Genomic DNA, 24,288 nt, shown 5'->3' on the forward strand with positions numbered 1-24,288 from the left:
GCAGAAGTTGCATAGGCGGAAAGGAGTACAACAGACCGCAACTCCACTTGCGACGAAAAGCGTCGCAGAGCGAGTGCCGCCTTGGAAATTCCAACACGCAGAATTGCTGACATTGCGCGTTATCTTCGGTGGCAAATAGATCTAACCAAGGCTCTCCCCACTGTTGAAAGAGACCTTGCACCACCTCCGAGTGAAGACGCCATTCGTGATCCATCATGCACCTGCGGCTAAGTTCGTCCGCCCTGGTGTTCAGAGAACCTGGCAGGTGTTGAACCACCAGGGATATGCCCTGATGTACCTACCATGGCCAGAGGCAGAGGGCCTCCCGATATAGGGTCCACGACCCCACCCCGCCCTGTTTGTTGCAGTACCACATGGCGGTGGTGTTGTCCGTGAACACCTGCACTACTCTTCCTCAGACAGAGGGAAGGAATGCTTTTAGTGCAAGACGAATCGGCCGAAGCTCCAAAAGGTTGATGTGGAGCCCGGACTCCAGCCTCTGATCTCCGCCTGTCCCATGTGGCCGCCCCATCCAAGAAGGGATGCGTCTGTCACCACTGTATGTTCTGGTTGAGGAAGGGAGAGGGATCTGCCGTTGACCCAATCCTGGTTTGTGAGCCACCAATGCAATTGTCGTGCAGTGCCCTCCGAGATCTGGACCCAATCGGACAGATATCCCTGATGCTGCACCCACTGGAACTTCAGGTCCACTGCAGAGCTCGCATATGCCACCTGGCATGATCGACCAGGAGGATGCAGGAGGCCATGAGGCCCAGCAACCTCAGGGTCATCCTGACCGAAACCCGGGAAAGAGGCTGAAAGATCGGAATCATAGCCCGAATATCCCAGACACGCTGTTCGGGAGGATTAACCCGAAACCGCGTTGTGTACAGAACCGCTCCGATGAAGAGGAGCTTCTGAGAGGTGCGACTTCGGCACATTGATGGAGAACCCCTGCGAATGCAGGAGGTCGGCCGTAGTCTGGAGATGGGAGACAACAGCCTGGGGCGAGCCCGCCTTCAACAGCCAGTCATCGAGATAGGGGAAGACTGGAACCCCTGATCTGTGCAGATGAGCTGCGACCACTGCCATCACTTTCGTGTTGGAGAAGGCCCAGGTGGTCCTCCGACATGCGGTGGTATCGAGTAGGCATGGCTGGCTGGGTAGTCTCGAAGGGGAGGGAGTAGCCCCTTCGGACTATTTGCAAAACCCACCTGTCCGACGTGATGGTGCGCCAGTGGGGGAAGTGATGGCGATTCCTGCCACCCACTGGCGTTTGATGGGCCTGAAAGGTCAGACTAGGAGGGTTTAGAGGCTGCTGCAGAGGGGGGTTGGTGGACTGGCCGCCCGCTGGCCCCCTGAACCACAGCGTTGGTTCCCACGTCGCTGGCTGCACAAAGGTTGGGTAACTTGCTGCGGACTGTGGCTCTGGGCGGGACGTAGTGGGGCACCGCTGAAGGGGCGAAAAGCAGACTGCACTGGGCGGCTGGAGAGGCCCAAGGACTTGGCCGTAGCCCGTCAGTCCTTGAAAGACTCTAGAGCGTTGTCCACATTGTCGCCAAAAAGGTGACGGCCATCAAAGGGCATGTCATCAAGGTGTTCTGGACATCCCTTGAAAAGCCAGTCGATCTCATCCAGGCGTAGCGTCGAAGGGCTACAGACGTGGAAATTGTCCTGCCTAGAGAGTCGGCGGTATCCAGCCCACAATGGATGGTAAGCTTAGCCGCATCCCTCTCGGCGGCGACAGCCTGGGAGAGCACTGTCCGGGCCTCCTTCGGACACTGAGGCAACACCTGAGCAACCATATCCCACACAGAGTGGGAATAATGGCCCAATAGACATGCAATGTTTACCGACCGCAGTCCCAAGCTGGCGGAAGAGAAAAATGTCTTCCCAATGTGGTCCAGCTTCTTGGATTCCCTTTCCGGTGGGGCGGTAGTGAATGCGCTCTTGGAAATGGAGGCTTGGACCACCAAGCTCTGCGGGGTGGGGTGTTGGGAGAGGAAAGTGGAGTCGCCGGGGCCGGCCGGTGGCGTCGGGCAATCATCCTATCCACGGGCGCCCCCGTGTTGGGTCTGGACCACGTGCCCAAAAGGACGTTGGTAAGGTCCTCATTGAACGGCAGCAGGGGCTCCGATGAACTTGCTGCTGGCTGCAGCACCTCTGTCAGGAGGTTAGTCCTGACCACCACCGTAGGGAGCTTGAGGTTGAGGGCCTCGGCCACCCTACGCAACACCACTGCGTATGACGCTCCTTCCTCCGTAGCCACGGTAGGAGGAGACAATATGCCAAGGTCAGGAGATGTGTCAAGACCACTGGCATCCCCCAGTTCCTCTCTCCAGTCCTGCTCAGATCCCATCTAATCAGTTAGAGGGTCACCTGACCCCTCCCAGTCCTCCTCCTCCTCCTCAGGTTGCCAATCTGGCCGAAAAGGGACCCCAGGAGTTAACAGGGGAACAAAAAACCCCTCTCGGCGCCGGATCCGGCATCGGGCGATGCCGGTCCGGCTCCGGGTCCACATCGGGATGGAGGCTAGGGTCGACACCGGCCGGTGACATGACCGGCGTCGGTGCCGGAGGAAGCGGCGCTATGAGGTCAACCGACGCCGATCCGGATCCAGTCCTGGATCCAAGTGGGGCCTGAGCCCACGGCAGAGAAGGCCCAGGCCCCCCCAACCGAGACAGCTGGGCCCAAAGGCACGCCGGCAGGTTCAAGTCGCCCAAAGATGGCATGCATCGCTTTGTAGAAAGTACGAAGTTGGGCGGGAGTCGCACTGGGTCCTGGAAAGGGAGGGAAGCCCAGAGTCGACTCCTCAGATTCTGCGCGCGGAGCCGCGGGAGGGGCACCGCCTGCATCCCTCATCGCGTCAGCCGATTGACAGGGAGAAGTCAAAGAGCGACGATGCTTCTTCGACTTCTTTTGTGCTTCGACTTACCCGACCCGAGTGCGAAGACTTCGATGACTTGGACGAGTGGTGATGGCTCCGCGACCTGTCCCTCGACCTCCCTCACGACCGGAACCTCGAACGGCGCTGAGCCGACCGCCGGCGCTCAAGCAGCTTTCGGGACCGCTCTTGCAAAGTCTTTGGCACCATCAACCGGCAGTCGGAGCACGACTTGGGGTTGTGGTTGCACTACAGGCAAAAGAAAAACACGCGGTACGGGTCCGTTACCGACATCAGTTGGGGACAGGAGCCGCAGGCCTTGAAACCGGGCATCCGTCATGCACCAGGAGACGTAGACTCAAAAAAGACATCGACAAAAGTCGAGAAAAAGTCAGTCAAATAGTGACTGGAGGTACCGCTCTCCCCGGATCTGCGCTGGCAGGCACGAAAATAGAAAGAACTGAAGTCAGGGCGCGAGGGTGGCGTCCAAGTAGCTACTGCGACATCATCCCAGCGACCACGACACCAACAACGGATGCGGAGCCGACCGACGCCACCTTCCGACGCGCAGAGGTACTGCTGACGAAAAAGCTTTCCAGATCCAGTCTGACGCCTGGGGGTAATTCTACGGTAAGGAATCTATAACTAACGTGTTTCTTTCAGATATTAACAACTAACCTTGGGTTCCAGAGTAGCGTTCTACTCATCATACAGAGCTTCAATGCCTTGTCAGTGGTAGTAAGGGCTATATAAATGCAATGACAATCCTTTCTGAAATCACTTAAGGGTTTCATAGCAGGATGGGAGTATTGGGTTGCTAAATGAAGAGTGAGGTCCACCAGGCCCAGAAATGGAGGTGGGATTTATCGGGTAGTGGAGATATTCAATGCTGCAGATTCAATAAAGCAGGCTCTGGGGCAAGGTCGTTGGACACATTGCTGAACAGCAGTGTGCTGTGTGCAAACAGTCATTTCTTTTAGGGCTCATTTATTCAGTTTCCTTTGTTTATAGGATTTGTACAGTGCTCAGACCACAGCACTAAGGTAAAAAGGGATGGGGGTGTTGGAAAAAAAAATGGAAAAAGTTGCCATTGTGCTTTTCAAATATCAGCTTGTGGGGTTCGCTGTCACTGAGATACGAGTGCAGAACCGGTTTCTATAGTTGTGTACTACACATTAATATGTCGTATGCTACTTGCACCCAACCATGTGCGATGTATGCTCGTTAGTTCCCTCCAAATTAAACAAGCATTTGCAATGTCAACAGATTTGGCTATTAACTGAAAGTGCGTTTTTTGTCACTGGTGAAGTTAGGCACTCAATAAATATCATACTTGCATTATGTCACTCATTGTATTCATGCATCTTTTCATCCACCCATTGACTCATTCTTGTGTTCACCCACTTCCTAACTCAGAATAAAACACAAACTTAATAAGCACATGCAAGACAAATGAAAAGAATAAAAGTAGAAAAAAGGAAACATGCTATTGCCTAAACATGGCAGGAGTGTGTTTGCAGAAGAAAATAACAAAAATAACAGCAGGTGGAGGTATTGCAGTGGCATTACATAGAGGGTATTATTGTTTTATAGTTCCAACATGGCTGCCATGTTTAGAAGCAACCTGTTGGCCATCTTGAAATGGTAAAACAAGGATACACTTTAGACAATATCATTCCAAGATCCTGCCTGGTTTAGAAGCAGTGGTCTTGTGGTGCAATGCAAATAAAATGAATCGCAAGCGAGCAGCCCAATAGCACTTCTGGGGAGCTATAGTACACTTAAAAAAAAATCCTAACATTTAAAAAAGAGAAACAAAGAAATGAAAGGGGGCTTAAAAAGAGAAAATGTAAAACTAACAGATTGGCCCAACAGCCCCGGCACTGAAGCATCTACATTTCTAGGCTTGCAGGCAAAACCATGATCCACAAGACAGGAGAATCAATGACTAAAATTGTCAGACCCATGGCAGCAGTGTAAATGGCACTTGAACAGACCAATGAAAAACAGGGGCCAGGACAAAACCCTTTATTTATATCTACGTATGAATGCATTTTTAATAATGCATTTTTACATTAGCCTAGCGGGCAAATCTTCTACCCCTCAGGTCTTGTTAAAGGGGGTAATCAACAGCAAAAACCGTGTATGTATACTAAGGTAGTCTCTGAGATTCCATACAACAAAACTCCTGTCCGCAGCTTTTAACACACTGTAATAAGAAGCCACCCTTAAAGGCCTACTAGCTCTAACATTTCCTTTTCTCAATAATTAAGTCGAGCGTACTGCCTTTATTGCAACATTTCATAATAAACAGATAGATTCCAACAGCAGCTTGCATATAATATTGCAATGAAGCCTACAGCTTTTCTTCATTGGCTTCTCACCATAACCAACCCAGGCCTACTGTACTGTGCATAACCTTTCCCACAAGGCAACTGCCAGGCATGCTGCTATAAAAGTACAAATATGTACAAAGTTCCTGTGGCAGAAAAATATACATCCCTCTAACAAAGATTCCCACAGTGCGAATACTGCACCCCAGGAATTTTGCAAGGGGGTAATCAACACCAAACTCCTTGCCCACTGCAGCAATCTATGATAGTCCATGTATCAAAATACTTGTTGAAAGGCTTTACCCGAGTGCAAAACCAAAACAACCATTGAGGCCTATTAGCTTCATCATATACTTTTCACAATAAATAAGTCATGTCTACAGTCTGCCATAACATTTAGTTGTCCCCAATGGCAAATAGATCTTTTTTTGTACAATTATTAGGTGATCAAGGCCCACTAAGCATTCAAGAACTTAAATGTAAAACTCAAGGTGTTTTTCCTGGGGGCCACGCAAACGCTTATTGGCTTTAAGGTAAACCTAAAAAAGAAGTTACTTACCTTCTTTAAACAATCTTTTTGATGGATACTGTATCTAACCGCAGATTACTTAACTTGTGAATATTCCCCAGGGGTCAGACTGGTTCCTGAAACATTTAGAGCAGTTTTCCTGCACACCGATAAGCGGCATCATGCGGCTCTGCTTATCACTTCTGGAGTGAAACAACCGCATGTAAGTACCACTCATGCGTGCTGACATCAGTAGCTTTCTAGGCTGTACGCACTGTCTGCCGCAGAGCCAATCGGCAAATTAGTATGACCAGCGTGCAGATCTCTAGATTGAAGTAATTGGGACCTTTTTAGATGGGCAAGAGTCCAGTTCACAGAGCGGGGAGGGTTGTTGAAGTATCTGCGGTTAGATGGATCATCCACTAAAAATATTGTTACCAATGGTGAGTAACTTGTTCTTTTGATGGAAACTTCAAAAAGTAGCTTCCTCACATTGTGAATAGAAATCCGAGCAGTACCTCCCAAGGTGGTGGTGGTGATGAGTTTGTGAACTGGCTCATACCAAAATGTCCTGCAGGGACAGAGCAGACAAAATGCACCGTGGAACGGACCCAACTATTGAGGCAGAAGTGCTTCATTAACGTGTGTAACGACACCCACATAGCAGCCTGACAAATGTCCAGTACAGGAACTCCACATGCCAATGCAGTGTGAGCTGCTTTGGCTCTGGTGGAATGAGCTTGTAAGCCTACTGGAGGCTTCTTCTTAGCCAAAGCCTAACATATCTTAATTCAAAGAACAATACAATGGGAGATGGTCGACCTTTGAACTGTTTTACCCTTCTTTGCTCCAGAAAACCTTACAAAGAGCTAATCGTCCAAACGGTGGTCCTTGGTTCGATCGATATAGAAACTCAATGCTCTTTTGGGGTCTAATCGATGGAATTTCCCTTCCTCCTTCGATGGGTGCGGCAAAGCAAATAATTCAGGACGACTGACAGCCTGACCGACATGAAAAGGAATGACTACTTCCCTTACAAAATGGTTCTAAGGACCTGGACTTCAGTCCAGGTCCTTAGAACCATCTTGTAAGGAAAGAAGGAGGTATAAAGCTGATTTCAGCTTTGAGCCTGAAGTTTGCTCACACATCTAGCTGATGTTATGGCGATGAAAAAGACTGCTTTTAAGGTCAGAAGTCTCAAGGGAGAACTGTGCACCAGCTCAAAAGGAGCGAACCTCAAAAGAGTGAGGACTAAATTCAAGTCCCACTGGAGCATCACAAAGGGTTTTGGTGGGGACAAATGTTGAAAACCTTTCAAAAAGCTCATCACAATGGGTAAAACTTGAGACAACTTTGCCAGTAAAGGGTCATTGTGTCTGGTGCCACACCAATCCTCGTTACACTGATTTTGTGGCAGAACGCCTTGCCGCCAGGATGACATCAAACCTCCACAAGGGGTATGTAGAAAGAGGTCAACTGTCACACCTCAATCTCCAAGCACGGAGGTGCTAAGTGTGCAGACACAGGTAACTTGATCGGACGTCAGATGCTCATGCCTAGGAGTTTCGGGTACACTTTCCTGGTCCAAGCAAGTCCTAGTAGGATAATTTGGGCCTGGTTGTTCCTCATCTTCTTCAGAAATCAGGACAGGAGAGGTAGTGGCTGGAAGGCATACAGGAGTTATGAGCTCGATTTGAGACAGAAGGTGTCTCCGAGCGAGGGCTGCTTTTGAAACTCTAGTACAGAGAAGAGCTGACATTACACACTCTCAGTGGTGACAAAAAGATTGAGCCAGAGCTCTCCTCATTTATGGAAGAGGGCCTATTCCACTTCTGGGTGCAACTACAATGTATCTGCTGGCCACCTTCGGATGAATTCGTCCACACTGGTGTTTATAGATCCCACCAGATAGTCCACCCTCAGAAAAATTAGCTCCTTCCGACACAGGGCCCAAGACCCCACACTACCTTGCTTGTTACAAATCCACATGGCTCCTACACCAATCTTCCTTTGATAGTAAGCAGGAAGGCCTTCAACACTAAACTAATTGCTGTCAATTCCAATGAGGTAATATGGAGTTGAGTTTCCACCGGAGACCAAAAACATCTGATCTCCACTTGTCCCACATGGCCTCCTCATCACAGCAGTGATGCATCTGTGACCACCATCAGCTTGGAGTGGGATAAAGAGGGGGCCTACCACAGACCCAATTGCGGTCAAGCAGCCACCACTGAAGATCTTTTGCAGTTTCCTCTGAAATATGGACACAATCATACAGATTTCTCTGATGCTATACTCACTGGAATATTTAGATCTCATTGCAGAGCCTGCATGTGCCATCTGGCATGCAACATCAGTAAGATGCAGAAAGACAACAATCCCAGGAGCGTCAGAGTCATACGCACCGAGATCCAGGACAGAAGCTGAAATATTGACTTCATAGTCTGAAAGTCCTGGACTCTACATTCCGGGTGGAAAGGTGTGATTTCAGCTAATTAATAACAACCTCCAATAAGGTTAGGATAATCTGGCAAGCCCACTTTCAACAACCAGTCTTGCGGTAGGGGAAAACTGTTATCCCTCACCCCCTGAATCTCCACAGATGTGCTGTTGCCACCACCATCACTTTCATGAACACAGGAGGAGGCACTAATAAGACAAAAGCGGAACAATGCAAACTGAAAATGCTCCTGGCCCACCATGAATAGGAGGTAGTGCATGTGGGTCTGCAAGACGGGGATGTGAAAATAAGTGTCCAGCAGGTTAATCACTACTATCCAATCACCAGGGTACTGGGAAGACAGGACTTGGGCTAGGGTGAGCCTCTTGAATTTGTCCTGCCGCCGAAAGGTGTTGCGAGGGTACAGATATAAAATGGGCCTTTTTTTCCAGTGGAATTGCCTGTGGAAGCAGAAAAGCCCAAGGATGTGCCGGGGTTCTGTTCTCCCATAAACATTCCAAAGTTTTCTCTTTATCACCAGAAAGGAAAGAACTGTCAAAAGGGATGTCCATTAAAGACGCTTGAATGTCCCTGGAGAAGCCAGTAGGCCTCATCCAGGCGTGGCGCCACACTGGTACCCATGTCATGTCCCAGTAATTTGCAGCCATGAACATTTCACAGATGTTGCCACATTGTGGCTGTCCTAAACAGGCTGTGTACGAGACACTGGGATGTTGCCTGGAACAGCTGGTATAACTTGAGTCACTGTGTCCCAAACAGCATGGGAGTAACAGCTAAGGATACATTTGGCATTGGCTAATTTCAGAGCAAAGCTTGCAGAGGAGGAAATTCTTTTGGGAGATTCGGATGGGAGGAATGGTTAGGAAGCAATTGGGGCTGACCCTGCTAGTGGACGCCTGTACCACTAGACTCTCCGGAGGGGGGTATTGTGTTAGGAAGGCAGAATCGCTAGATGCAGGACAATGATGACAGGCAACCTGTCTAGTCACTGGCAGGGTTCACTAGCCCAGAGTTCCAGAAGAAGTGCTGCATTAAATAGCAGCAGTGGCTTATTGAAAGCCTACCCAGGCTATAGGACTTCTGTTAATACGTTAACTTTCACTTCCATGACTGGCAATTGAAAATATAACACCTCAGCTGCTCTTCACATCACTACAGCAAAAGAGGCCCCTTACTCCATAGCAGGATCTGGGGAGGCACAGGTCCAGTATCCAGTGATGTGTCATTATCATTGTTGGTGTCAGAATCTGTGCCAAAAAGAGTATGCAAACTCTGGGCCCCACCATTTGTAAGGGCAAGGTATCAAAATCAGAGGGGTTGGAAAGAGGTTACGTGCTGGTTGGACCCGACGTGACTTCGGTCAAGATCGGGTGTATTCAACTCAAGACAATTTGATAGGATGTATCTCCTCGTGCAAAGTCAACGGCATCAATGCGAGTTAACCTAATGCAGTGGATAGTATGGGAGCTGAGGCGTGCACCGGTGTTGGTACTGGGCCTCATGCAGGCAAAAGGGCACAGACGGTGCTCAAGGAAGACCCATTGGCAGAAGTCTCATGCATGAGAGTTCCCTGCAGATTCTTGGGGCAGAAGACACACCGTAGGAAACCAGTAAAGTACCAACAATCGGGGCAACGTAGCCCCTAAAGGCTTCTACTTGCTGCGATGTCCTGGGAATTGAGGGGGCGTTGGGACTAGACTGGTAATCAGCTCCAATGGAGATCGGGAGTAAGACAGGGAGTTGTGCTTTCCTCGTCACGCCCTCTCTGGGGGTTCAAAAGTGGTGACAAGGGGCCGTTACTCACTTCGATTTTTTGTGTTTCTTTTTCAACTCACCCGAGGACTCCAATAGCGACAACGACATGATGGGGGAATGACTGTGGGAGCATGAACTGGACCTTCCTTTGGGCACATCACGGTGTGGAGTCTTCTTGTGTTTGGCAATATAGAGTTTGGCTTTGTGATCCCATGTGGCCATCGGATTCATCTAGGTGTAGTTCACACAGGTGGACTTGTGGTCTGACCCCAGGCACCACTGACAGGCTTTGTGAGGGCCTGTCACACATATCTGTTTGCAATAGTGCCTGCATGATCTGAACACTGTGGTTTTAGGGTGTACCAATTCCCTAGAACACTGGATAAATATTTTTGAAAAGTATGGCCAAAGGCTAGGGGAGGCTTGGATCCACATCTAAAGATACAGAGATAAAGGCACTGATGTCAGTACCCATAGATGAAAGTTATATATGACTTCCAGGGTGGAAGAGGTTGGTGTGGAGTCGCATGAAGCCACTTATTGGTGAGCAAAAGAACTATTCTAAAAGTTTGTGAATTAAGTCTGACGCCTGTGGAATATTCACAGTGTAACGAATCTGTGGTTAGAAGTATCCATCAGAAAATTAATGCAGTAGATAAATTCTGTAACTTTCAGTTTGTTAAGGAGTTCTGCATTTTTCTCCTATTAATCTGTGGGTCATAGCAGTACTAGGGTTGTCACATTTGTTTGAAAAAACATATCAGCCATAATGCACACCTGTATTTTCGACCTATTGGAGCATCATACAATGCATCTATCCGGCCAATGAGTCTTCAACTCTCCTTCTCCCTTTCACAGATGAAGAAATATTGTGTTCACGAGAATGCAGGCTTCTGCATCCATCTCACTACCTCCAGCATTTTGCTTGGAGATTAGGAATCGGATTTGACAAATGCGAGGAACTCTTCCAGCGAGAATTTGACATGTTCTCAATTTAAAAAAGTTCAGACAGTACTACATGCAATAACTGGTCCCAAACTGTTGCTGCAGTTAAAGAAAACCATAGACAGTCCGACATTCATCAATGTAGACAGGAAATACCTTCTAAGTGACTGCAGAAAGGACGAGGATCATAAGTCAAAACTCTATCAGGCAAGGTATGGCCACTATTCAGCACCGGTCTTGAAGGTCAAATTGGTGGTAGTGCTAGCAAGATACAGTCAGATAACAACCCTAGCAGCAAGCAGCCTACCAAAAGCAGCACACCCAAAGAGTTCCAAACTTCAGAATGTGGCCATTGGGCTTGAAGGAATGCTTAAGTAATGCCATCACATTACGCCCACCTGATTTAAGCCTCATGGGCTGCTGATCAGGGACAGGAGTGCCTTTACCTTATGTGCTGGAAAAGGGTGCAGATGGCAGGCACCAAACATAATGGACATGTTCCCTTATTGTTCCTTCTGAGGGCCACACATTAGAGCTGCCAAACCCTTAAAGATGGCCCTGAATACAAGCTGAAGGCAATGGAAAGGTTAGTTGCAGTTATTTTACTGAGATTTCGTCGCACCAAAGCTAGGTAGACGTGGTGAAATTGGCACCTTTCCTTGTCAGCCTGTGGAAAAGAGAGGTAGGAGAGATTTAAAATGGCACCACCTCCGAGTGAACACGCTATTCGTGATCCATCATGCACCTGCGGCTGAGTTCGCGCGCCCTGGCGTTCAGAGAACCAGCCAGGTGTTGAACAACCAGGGATATGCCCCGATGTTCCAGTCATGCCCAGAGACGGAGGGCCTCCTGACATAGGGTCCACAACCCCACACCGTCCTGTTTGTTGCAGTACCACATGGTGGTGGTGTTGTCCGTGAACACCTGCTCTACTCTTCCCTGGACAGAGGGAAGGAATGCTTTCAGTGCAAGACGAATCTCTCGGAGCTCCAGAAGGTTGATGTGAAGCCCGGACTCCGCCGCAGACCAGAGGCCTCTGATTTCCGCCTCTCCCATGTGGCTGCCCCATCCTAGAAGGGATGCATCCGTTCCGGAAGAAGCGATTCATGTCCCTGTGGTCCAAGATAGGACGCAGGCCCTTGTCCTTCTTGGGAACTAGAAAGTAGTGGGAGTAACAACCACAACCTACTTCTGGGACCGGAACGCGCTTGTAGGCTCCCTTGGCCAAGAGAGCCATAACTTCCTGCTGGAGAAGGACCAGATGATCCTCCGACATGCGGTGGTGTGGCGGTGGCATGGCTGGAGGGGTAGTCTCAAAGGGGAGGGAGTAGCCCCTTCGGACTATTTGCAAAACCCACCTGCCCGGCGTAATGGTGCGCCAGTGGGGGAGGTGATGGTAAATCCTGCCACCCACTGGCGTTTGATGGGCCTGAAAGGTCGGACTAGGAGGGTTTGGAGGCTGCTGCAGAGGGGGGGTTGGTGGACTGGCCCCCGGAACCAGCCTTCGATGGCCCTGGGGACCGCCACCCCCCCCAGGGCCGGCTACAGCAATGTCCCGAGTGCTCACAGGGACATTGCAGTTTGCAATGGCAGGGAGGCACAGCTCCCGCCCTGTCATTGCAAACTTCTACTTTTCTTAGTGGAAGCGAGACCAGCAAAGCAGATTGCTTTTGGACAAGCTGAGCTGCATGTCAGCAGCTCCCCTTGTCCAAAAGCAATACTGACTCCCGCAGGAGGCGGGGAGCCGGCTGGGACTGCAGGGGCATTGGGGCTCCTCCGGGGTCCCCAACGTAAGGCCAGGCCACGGGGGATGGGGTCCCCGGGCCATAATTGGCCTCAGGAGGGGGGCCGCGTGGCCCCTTCCCGTTTAATAAAAAACATAAAAATAAACAATGTCTAAGGCCATGGGGGATGGGGTCCCCAGGGCCCCAAAAATATTAAGGGAAGGGGGGCCACACAGCCCCCCTTCTAAAAAACGGAAAAAAAACAGGAAAAGAGAAGCCGTCATCTCGCCGGAGGCCCCGCCCCCTCCCTGTACCACTCTGCAAATGCACCTCCTGGCGCTTTCTGGGTTGGGGCATTGAGTCCCCTTGTATGGTAAGGGTCCAGCTAGCTCACCAGGTACCTCCAGTAAGCCACACACAGTGGGATTGCTTAGAGTTGGTCCGAGGCCACGTCCCTTTTTACACCACTCTGCAAACGCGCCTCTTAGCACATTGCTAGTGGGGCGATGAGGTCCTCTTGTGTCCTGAGAACCACAGGACTTCATCCCCCGAGTAGCAGTGCGCCAGGAGGCGCGTTTGCAGAGTGGTGTAAAAAGGGGATGTGGCCTCGGACCACCCTCAGCAATCCAGCTGTGTGGGGCTTACTAGAGATAACAGTAGGGCTAGTTGGCCCCCAGGGACTCTCAGGAGGCAACAGGACTTCATCTCCCAACCAAGAGCGCACCAGGAGACGCGTTTTCAGAGTGGTTGAGAAAGGGGGCGTGGCCTGTGCCCACATCTCAGCAATCCCACTATCTGGGGCTTAATGGAGGTGTCAGGTAGGCTAGTCGGCCCCTAACAACCCCCAGCAGCAAAAGGGACTTTAATCCCCATCCAAGAGCCCACCAGAGAGCGCGTTTGCAGAGTGGTGGGCAAAGGGGGCATGGCCTGCTTTGAGAACTTACCAATGCTGCTGTGTGGGACTTACTGGAGGTAATAGGAGTGGTAGTTGACCCCCAAGGTTGTCCTTGGTGGCCAACTACCCCTCCTGTTACCTCCAGTAAGTCTCACACAGTGGTATTGCTAAGAGGTCTTCGGAGGCCACACCCCACTTTCTCCACCACTCTGTGAACAAGCCTCCTGGCATACTACGGGTCGGGGGATGAAGTCCACTTTACTCCTGATGGACTTTGGGGGCCAAGACGCCCTCCTGGTACCTCCAGTAGGTCCTACGAAGCGGAATTCCTGAGCGCTGGTTGGAGGCCCAGCCCCCTTTCTGCAAACGCAACTACTAAATTAGTATTTAAAAAACCTTCGAAATTAACTGAAAAAACCATAGGCTTCAGGGACGTTATAGTTAGTAATTTGCATTTAAAAAAACATAGAAATTGACTGAAAAAAACATAGGTTTCAGGGACGTTATAGTTAGTTGGACATTTCACTCGTACAAAACCAGAGAATTTCAGCCGTTATAGTTAGTTGAGCTAACTATAACTCGCGCCCTGCAATGCACTGCTGAGGACGTCACATATTACATCACTCATGACATGGTCAGTGACATCACTGATGACATCATCCAGTTAATATTTGATGCACCCTAAAATAACCTTTCATACACCCACTCTAAAATGCAGACTACCATTCTCGAAACCATAGACACACCAATACCAGTTAGTACATACCCACTCACTGATTCATAGGTCTACACACATCCACTCACTCACCAATACAGTCACTCATACACGCAGTCACTCATCAATACAGCCTCTGATATATGCACTCATACAGACACTCACATACTGTCACTCACCCATAGAGTTACTCACACACCTAGTCAGTCACTAAAAATAATCAATAACACTGCCTTTTACTCACTTATACACACACCACCTCACTTATTCATACCGATACTGACACATACTTACTCTTCTACAATCACTGACACAAGCACACACTCATGCATACAGCCACTCTCACAATCACTCTCTCACATATAGTTAGTTATATACTCTAACATTCACATATACTGCCTTTCACATATGTAGTTACTCACACATATACCACTGAGACATCCATTCACTCACCGACACAGCCACACGCACACTCACTCACCCATACAGCCCCTCGCAGACGCACTCATGAACCCATACACCCAATAAATCACCCACTTACACATCCATGCAGGGAGTTACACTGCCCCCACCCACACAGAAGCTCAGGCACCCATACAGGTACTCAGATTACCAATCATTAACCCATATAGACACTCATGTAGCTACTCACCAACCCATGCAGCCACATACACACCAACTGACAGACTGATAGACATTCACACAGATTAGTCATTCACCCATGCAGTCACTAAGACAAATTTAATCACTCACTTAGTCACACACCCACTAAATCATCCATTCAAACACTCATACACCCACTCATTCTTCAATACACCTTTGCATATCTATATAAAACATTCTTTATCTTTTAAAAATCACCCAGTCTCTGGATGATGTCATGAGTGATGTCATTTGAGATGTCATCACTGACCATGTCATGAGTGATGCAATATGTGACGTTATCAGCAGTGCATTGCGGGGGCGCGCGTTATAGTTAGTCCAACTAACTATAATGGCCGAGTTTCTCTGGTTTTGTACGAGTGAAATGTCCAACTAACTATAACGTCCCTGAAACCTATGTTTTTTTCAGTGAAGATATATATATACACACACACACACACACGCACACACACACACACACACACACACACAAGCAACAGAAAGTAATAATTCCTCTATAGTTGTCAAAGAAATTAAATGAGTTTATGAATCTACAAATGCACAATAGTCAGTTAAAAAATCACAACACAATTCAGAATTCCTTTTAATATGGCACCTGTATTCATCATGATTTTACCTCAAATCAGATATTTTTTCCATCATACGCCTCACACCCTCTCACCAATGGCCATTACCGGGAGGAGTTCTCCTCTGAGAATGCTCAGCTCAGCCCAGCACCCTAGGACAGAGATGGCTTAGTGAAAGAGACTGCTTGCCACTGTCTCCCTAAGGGCAAAATGCTGTGATATGCTGGCCAAGTAGCAGGTGAGTGATAGCAAAAAGAACTTTAGTCCGTCTGTAGCAGAGATCCTTCGTTCTACCTTTTGCAGAGGTAGGACAGGAGCTCAGGGAAGCAGTAAGCCATAGAAGAGGATGTCTACGAGTGAGACTACAGATGTCATGGAAGTCCTTCCCATCTGACACTACACTTCAAGATAACAAAAAGATTACACCCTTCAAGCCCCTGTTTAATATTCTACTAACATTGTTGAACCTAATGCGACAATTCCCTTTACAGCACAGAAATTCCTTACCTCTGCTCCTGAATACTTGTCAGTCTTCATCACAAGTTCATCCAGTGAAATGTCACCGCTTATGGGCATCGAGCGAAACTGAAGGCTAAAAATCTCTCTTCTGGTGGGTTCGTCGGGTAGTGGCACGTAGATGATTCTGTCAATTCGCCCAGGGCGCATCAAGGCCTGAAACAACAGCATTACATGTCAAAAAGCATACAGCCCACATGGGGTCAAAATGAACAATAGGAGGCTTCACATGCTTCTAAGGGCAGCATATACTGAACTAATGTATTATGTTAAAATTCATAATAAAGCCTCTCTTCCATTTTCTAGGGAAATGTCAAAAAGTCTGTAAAACATTTTGCTAAGTGCTCAAGATAAAGGAGCATAGCAAACAAAATCATTAATATAAACATGAATTTAAATCGCTGACACTTAGTACACACATATCTATGAAACCCTTAATATTTCTACAGATGTCTAGTCCGACTTCCAGGTCAGCTGTTTCAGTTCATACTTGGGAGAAGGCGACATCCTCTCAGTTGGGGATAACATGAAATAAGCTACTGAATGATGTCGCCCAATCACTTGGGATAGAAAGTTTCTCCTGCATGGGTTGGTAGAGCATGGATGCCTGCTCTGAGTTTCCCATAGAAAGTCTCTGTTTATTTTTGGTCTTACCACATACATCAATCATGAAAAGGCCAGAATGGAAATTAACTGAGACCCAGAACTTGCCTCTGTGTTCTACAGGCACTTGAATCATAGCCATCCTTTCATGAGTGGGACTACTTTCAGCTCACAAGGCACTTGAGGGCTGCAGGATAGGCCACTAGTTACCCATTACCTGCACAGGGAGAGTTACCTTTTGGCGTCTCTGGTTTAAAATGATCTGCCAATAGGGTCTTTCACTCCATCCTTGAGAGACATGAATGTCGCATGTATGTTTACACTGTGCATTCGTAGCAGGGCGAGTATGAAGCATCTGTGCTATGCTTGATTGTTTAAGCATAATAATCCATGTTGCATCCCCTGTGGGTGTGGATGGTTCACAAGATAATGCTTGGAGGGAGATTGTCAAACAGTGATGTGAACTGCAGTTCTCCTCCAAAGCATTTCTGAGGTCCTTTGAAATTAAATAGACTCCAGGGAGTGGAAGTTAAACAACAGATGTCTGGACAGTCACTGTCCCCTTCCTACTCCATTTCTCCCCAGGGGCGTCATCCCCAGTAGGATGTGACACAACTGCCTGAGGTAGCATCTCCCTCTTTTGTGCTTTTGTTTTGGGTTGCCCAAACAAGGAGCTCCCAGATCCATGCATTCTTACTAGTAACACTGAAAGATGAGTCCAGAATGAGTACACAAAAGGACTAGAACTGTCTGAAACCAGTCCCAAAGTTGGGTATAGGAATACACAGTTTCTGTCTGCAACTTGAGTGTAAGTATGGGGCAGCGTTCCAGGACTTTCTCACAGATCAGTGGACAAGCAACACCTAGCAGGGTGTTGGAGAAAGGCTTGTCAAACGTCTGATATGCTGAGCTGGTTAGGGAACTGTGAGAAGCTGGCCTGGTATATGATGTCCACTTATGTAAGTGGGCACCCTGCACAACCCCAGACAACCCTTATGGTGATTTAACCCGTTCAGCGCGGCGCGGATTTCCGCGCCGCGCTGAAGATTCCGTGCGCGGGCGGGGCCATGACGGAGCGGTTCCGTCATGCGCACAGCGCAACCGACGCACGTGAAGGAACCGCTCCGTCACAAGCGTCGAAGGTGTTAAAAGGTCTTAGACAACCTTAGAAAGCTCTCTAAGTGGTAGCTGTGAAGAGCAGCCTTCAGGCTTAGTCCAGAAGGAGTGTTAAGCAGCTTGTTTTACCAGAATGCAATCTTGTATGTATTGATTGAGTGAAAGGAGCCACATAAGGTATTTATAAAAATGTGTATTTATTATATATTACTCTCTAACACATACAAATATCTTCTACCCGGAGATGTGCACAATACACTCAATACGCAAAGAAATCCAGTACATAGCACGGAATACACAGTGGACCTCAGTGGGGGATCAAACCATATACTAAGAAAGTTGTATAAGAACCACGACTCGGGTCAAAACAATGTCGGGAGGACGTAGAAGTGCTGAAGACCCAAGAAACCATCCAAGGTGAGTGACTAGGAACCCCACGGAGAGCGTGTGCAATGTGGGAACAAGACAGTGTGCTCCTTACAAATCAACATGTAAGTCAGGTTGGAATTTTAAAGATTAAGAACCCTTACCAGTGGACCCTGAAGAAACCCTGTGGAAAACAGAAGGTTGGAGAGCCACCCCACCTGTGGATACCCTTGTACCCACGTTACCTACACCAGGGAAGCCGGGTGCATAGGTGTGAAGTGGTGTCGGAAACTACTGTAGAACCCAATGGAGAACTTCAGGAAAGTGCCACTGCTGAAGAAGGAGAAAGTGTCTGGTGGATTCCGAAGGCGGATTTGAGTTGAGCGGTACCTGCAAGCAGAGGGGACAGAGTCTATGTAACTCAGGATTGACCAGGAGATCTGGAAGATGAATGCCCACCAATCTCGGGAGTTGCAGGAGAGTTGATGATGACCCTGACTCTGCAGCTGTGAGGACGAGGCGGCGCCGATGAAGACCAGGAGCCAAACACGAGCTGTCCCACATCAGAAGTCGAGTGCTATGGGGTCGGTGTTTGGCGGGAGCACCAACAAGCCTTGGCAAATGCAACCAACGCAGAAGTCGAAGAATGTGCAATGCCGGGACCAGAAAGGTCCAGGGTCTCACCTCAAGCAGGGGAGTCAGGGAAGGCCCTGAGCAAACAGGGGAGCCCAAAAATAGCAAAGATGACCCTCAACAGGATCTATAGGCCATAGGTACTGGAGTTGCAAGAGGACCTCGAGTAGCTCACCAAAAGATGCAGACCACAGTGCAAACGATGCGATGTGGACGAAGACTTTGGTCACTGGAGGTGCTTGAGGTTGGGGCTACTTGGAGCCTGAAGATCTTGGTGGAAGGAAGCCAACAAGCCTTTGCAACTGTAAGTCGACGCGGTGCACAGGGGTTCGGTTCCTGTGGCTCCCACGAGGGATACTGGCCTCAAGCTTGGTGAAAGAAAGGGCAGGCCTTGAGAGCTGTGGAGAACCACCACCTGTGTTGCAGAACCTTTCAGAGTCCGTAAGAGCTCAGGATCAGACCGGTCAGCTTAGTTGCGGGGTCTGCGAATGCACCTAAGTGACTCCTTCACTTCAAGGAAGATTCCTTCAGGTGTCTTTGATGCCCACAGGCCTTTGAAGGTTCCTGTATTGTGCACAGGCACAGATGATGAGAGCAGACTGGAAGGGAGACGAAGTCGAGCGCAAACGAAGTCTAGCGAAGTCCAGAGTGCCCAGACGGTAGAAGGAGAAGTGGTATCTGAATTGAATCTTGTCCCACGACGAATCTAGGGACCTACACCCAGGTAAGCCCTTAAGTACCCAAAGGAAAGGGTTGGGACGTTTCAGAGGACCCTCCCAGGGGAGGGTCTGGACAGGGGGGAGGTTACTCCCATGTCCTTTGTCCAGTTTCGTGCCAGAGCGGGAGTCAACGGCACCCAGAGCTGGTTTGAACTGGACTATGCAAGGATGCACCAAATGTGCCCCTCATGCAGACTTAGTGGCGCTGGCAAGCGCACCCACCCAGTCCCCATAAACTAAATCCTGTCTGAAAGGTGGTCACACCTCCCTGTGACAGGATGCCTATTGTTCTGCCTTCCCTTGCTCAAGCTTGGCTCAACAGCAGGAGGGCAGAATCGTGTCTCTGGTCGGCAGCAATCATTTTGTGCTGTCCAGGTCTAGAAGGCTGGCACCGGGAACACTGAGAGCCTAACGGAGGGCTCTTCCAGTGCTTGTAATCATACTTCTCACACTGTTTACAGTGTGGGGGTATGTTCCAACATGTTTAATACCAAACATGATAGGATTCGTTGCAGTCAATTTCAAGATGTTCATCGGTAATTACGAGGTGCCCCTCTATATGGTATATGGCTGCTTCACTTATAACCCGGGAGAATGGACTCCGTAGGCTGTAGGGGTGTCCTGCTCATGCAGGGGCACCCTCATACTTAGAACCAAGCACCCTGCCTTCAGGATTGTAAAGGCCTGCTATAGGGGTGACTTATAGTTTTTAAGTGCAGTGGCCCTAGATATAGGGAACCTATATCTTTTGTAAGTGGTGCTAGCATCAGCTTATACAGGCTGCAATGGCAGGTCTATAGTTATATTTTGAATGGTCTCCCATGGGTGGCATAATGCATGCTTCAGCCCATGGGAGACCTCTGGGGTACCTATGCCCTGGGTACCTTAGTACCATATATTAGGGACTGATAAGGGTACCCCAGTATCCAATCTGGAATGTACCTAAGTACTAACCACAGCAATTTAAGGGAGAAAGCAGAGGGACTGGAATCTGGATTAGCAACATCCCAGTCAGACTAGTCAATAACAGCTTAGCACTAGGCAAAAACTGGGGGTAACCATAAAAGCAGATTCTACTTTCCTACAGGAAAATAACCTAAAATACAAAGAATCCTGCTGGAAATGCTGTTGACCAGCCACAAGAAGCAGACCCTGCCTTTGCTGGGAAAGAGAAGTACTGGAAGCTCTGGTGATAACCTCTCTACAGAAGTACATTGGCTGAAGGAGATCCAGCCTAGCTGTCTGGAAGAAGAGGAGCTGGCCAAAGGGAGTATTTGACTTGCACCACATCTGTATCACATTCACTCTGACTCTGAAATTCAGTGGGCAGATCAGCGATATGTGAAATTATATGTCTCTGTTGCCCTCAAACTAGGCCTCGAGCCTTATTTGGCCCTCGTCCCTGACCTGAGAGAATTTGGTGGTGCTGCCAGTGGGAAGCGAAGCTCTAAAACCCCCCTACCTATGATCCATGTTACCCCTTGGCTAGAATAAGCTGTGTTCAGGAAGTCCCGTTGCAGTGGAATCCCTGAGAGTTCTCTGTCCAATGTCTCCAAAGCACACAAAGCTATTACAACCAAACCAGGATCAGCCGTCTTCCATGACTACAACACTATGTATCTGATTACTGTGAGGTGCCTAATATGGTCCCTTAATTGACAAATAGCTAGAAACAATTTTAGCCAGAGATCAATGTTGATCATGTAAAATGTGAATTGCCGCTGATTAAACAGCACTTATTTAGAGAATATACTACTGAGAAACACCTGGCGAAACTACTCATCATCATGAATGCTGTCCCTTACAGGTTCTATTTATGTTTGTTGTCTTCACATGAAAACGCCTTACCACTACCGCTCGGTCGAAACAACAGCACTTTAACCCAGTCATAAAGCTTGGTTAAGATGGTTTCTAACATTAAAACCTTCATGATTCCCACATACCAAAAAACAAAAGCAACATGGAAAACTGTTGCACTCTTCTACCTCCATAGCAGCAGGTCCTGGAATCAAGAGACTTTACTGTACTGAAACACTGCCCAGGGCCGTCAGCCAACAACGCTTTCCCAGCCTGGTCGCCGAAGCGAAAGTTGTGCTGATAAAATTGTCGGAAAGGGCCTTCCTTCCTGAAAAGCAGTGATCAGGTGAACACCCTTCCGAGTGTTTCCTTAAAAAGACTGTTATGGTGGAAAAAAGCAGCCTGACTGGTAAGAGATGTCCTGTTGTCAAGATACATGACGTGAATGGGCTCAGTGCACCTAAACTTCGTTCTAGAAGCTATACTCCATCCAAAACCAGCTTTTCAAGGTGGTGGGAACCTCCCGCATTTTAAATTAAATTCTAAAACAGCAACTCAAATGTTTTCAGACAAACCTTCAGCTTTTAAAATATTATATAAGATCAGTGTGTTGCAAGCAAGACATGGCATAGTTCTGCAAATTTACGGGTTCCTTTGCAATGAATGTTGGTGGTTCCCAGCCAAATCTTTCATACAAAGCTGGAAGAGTCCACATCCTTTCTCTTGAGGGGAAATCCTCCTCTGGCTTCCCGAGAATAACGGGTTGTCATGCAGCCAGAGAAGTGCCTTGTTAGAGAAACAGCCTATCTTAAGGAGTGAAATTCTCTTGCAGTGACTCGCAAAGTTTTCATATTTTTGAGGCTCCTGGCAAGGGTGTCAGGCAGGGCCAGATTGGCTATTTATCCCATTGGCCATTTCCCTGGGAGGCTGGAACCATTGGAGCATTAGGAGACCTGACATTATAGCGCCAAGAAAACAATGCAGGTTTACTTACATCAAACCAACAAACACAGCTTAGTAAGAGGGCTCGGGGAGAGGAGGAAGTTTTACATGTTGAAGAGACCTATATAGAAATTGTATGTCTCTCGTTCAAATCTCAGCACGTCAACTCAGCATCTTATCCTCCCTTGCTACACACATAGAATTAATCTGAACTGGGTAATTGTAAGATATGTAATGAGGACTTCAAAAACTATATGATTTAGAGCTGTAGCAATACATTATTAGTTATTACAATGTTATCATAAATGTTGACCTCCCACAAAAGAAATGCTCAGGAAATTAAGAAACAACAGTTATGAAAAAAAAAATCTTTTAGTTGTTTGCACAACTAGCCCTTAATGGAAGCACAGAGAGAGTTACAATCGGAAATCACAGACATCATTTGGAGGCATCACAAGTGACACAACCTCAAAACCAGAACTCTGGCAGAGGGCATTGAATCAAGATCCTACCAACCTTCTCAGGGCACTGCTGGTGAGACTGGTCTTCTTGGTGTGGGTGCTCCACTGAGTCAACAGACCAGTTGTTTAGATTTTAGTTCATGGTCATGGAGCACTCCTTGGCCTAAAAGTGGTAATCTTCTTACCAAACTATTTGTTATAAACAAAGCTGCTTTTACCAGATTAATATGGTACTCCTTTCCATTTATTCAAGACTGATTACTTTCATTCTCTTCTCTGTTTTCTCCTATAAGACATTAGTAAAGCTTACAGCGATTGTAGTGATCTGATCCTCTGGATAAGACGCCATGTTTTCCTTCTTACTCACCCTTGGTTCATAATCCAGCTGCCCTCATCTTCTGCTGTCAGGCTATGGATCCCCCTTCTCTGGCTCTCAAAGTTTTGTCTAGGTCCCTTGAACTCCCTGACTCTTAATGTCAGAGAGCGGCACAGGTGTACTGCCGTCCGTCTCTGTCTCTCACTCAACTCTTGTAAACCACTACTCTTGACTCTCTGACAACACAATCTGATTCCATGGGCTCTGATGGCAATATGAGGCACTGCGGTATGGGACAACTCGTGTTGCCCTCTGACATTCGGCTTGCTCTCAGTTCACCACTCTCCAGTGCTGGAACATAGCGAGTATATAACAAATTCTGCCACAAGTAGTTATGCTTACCCAAAATTTCTATTCAGGGCTAAGGTGTGGCGAATCGTCCATCAACCCAACTGTCTGCAGACACTAAGATACACAGCGCATTATTGCTAGGAACATGCAGTCTGCCCAGCTTATAAATGCAAAAATAAGAATTGATGGACAGAATGCAAAACAATGTCATACATTCACCCCAGTATAGAGATCTGGGCCTAAATCCATCGTTTTTTGCTCACCATGCCATTTCAGTTTGGACCCAGCCATATGCAAATAAGTCTTGACCCTGCGCCCCAATGGGAACAGTCCAGCCCCAACTGCCAGGCCCGGTCCTCCCTGGACTGGAAACAAGCACCAGCCAGCACAGTGAGAAGGGAAACATGAAGGCACGGTGCTAAGTACTGCAAGAGAAATACAAAGCACCCCCTTTCTCATACCAACGGCAAGCAGTACTGTCTGCTGGGAAAGACAGTAACACAGACAGGTGCAATTATTTTAAGGGTGTCACCTCCTGTAACCTCAGACGTGAACTCTTGGTTTAGGCTGTGGTCTCGGAGTCAGGTTGACTATGTCTGTGTTTGGCATTGACCAGACGTAAGCAACTCTAAAGGCACAGACATGTGCCCCTCTGAACTTTTTGAAGTGTTTGTTTTGGCCAGCTTCTGACTTCCCTCACACCATAGGGTAGGAGAATACACATTAATACCTTGCTAATGGCTTGGAAACAAACTGCTGCAGAGAAGTTCTCTAGATTTTAAATGTTTGCCTCAGACTCTCTGCCCAAGAAGTTTTTATTTGTGGAATTTTTGGTCAGCTACTTTGAGGTCCACAGATGTACGATGTCAAAGTATATTGGCTTTGATGGAGAGGTACAAGCTGTAATAAACATTGGCAAAGTCAGTGGGTCTCGCCTTTTGGATCTGTTGACACTGCAATTTTCTGTCTGGCCCTCAGAAAAATATTAAATGCTTAGGAATGGTAAAGAGTTTGTGCTC

The 24,288-nt window shown here is 48.0% G+C and overlaps 1 protein-coding gene across 2 annotated transcripts in view; it reads right to left on the reverse strand.

Moving 5' to 3' along the window:
• AFG2A (AAA ATPase AFG2A) overlaps nucleotides 1-24,288 on the reverse strand; it is a 1,612,935-nt gene that overhangs the window by 192,534 nt on the left and 1,396,113 nt on the right. Inside the window, exon 15 of one of the 2 annotated variants that reach the window (XM_085641546.1) lies at nucleotides 15,957-16,121. In XM_085641546.1, the coding sequence (XP_085497672.1) occupies nucleotides 15,957-16,121 (165 nt within the window). Of the gene's footprint in view, nucleotides 1-15,956; nucleotides 16,122-24,288 lie in introns of those variants that run through there. The other variant, XR_014978118.1, reaches the window with a different exon arrangement.

This window comes from Triturus cristatus, chromosome 2_2 (assembly GCF_964204655.1).
Source record: "Triturus cristatus chromosome 2_2, aTriCri1.1, whole genome shotgun sequence".
In the NCBI taxonomy this organism is placed as follows: domain Eukaryota; kingdom Metazoa; phylum Chordata; class Amphibia; order Caudata; family Salamandridae; genus Triturus; species Triturus cristatus.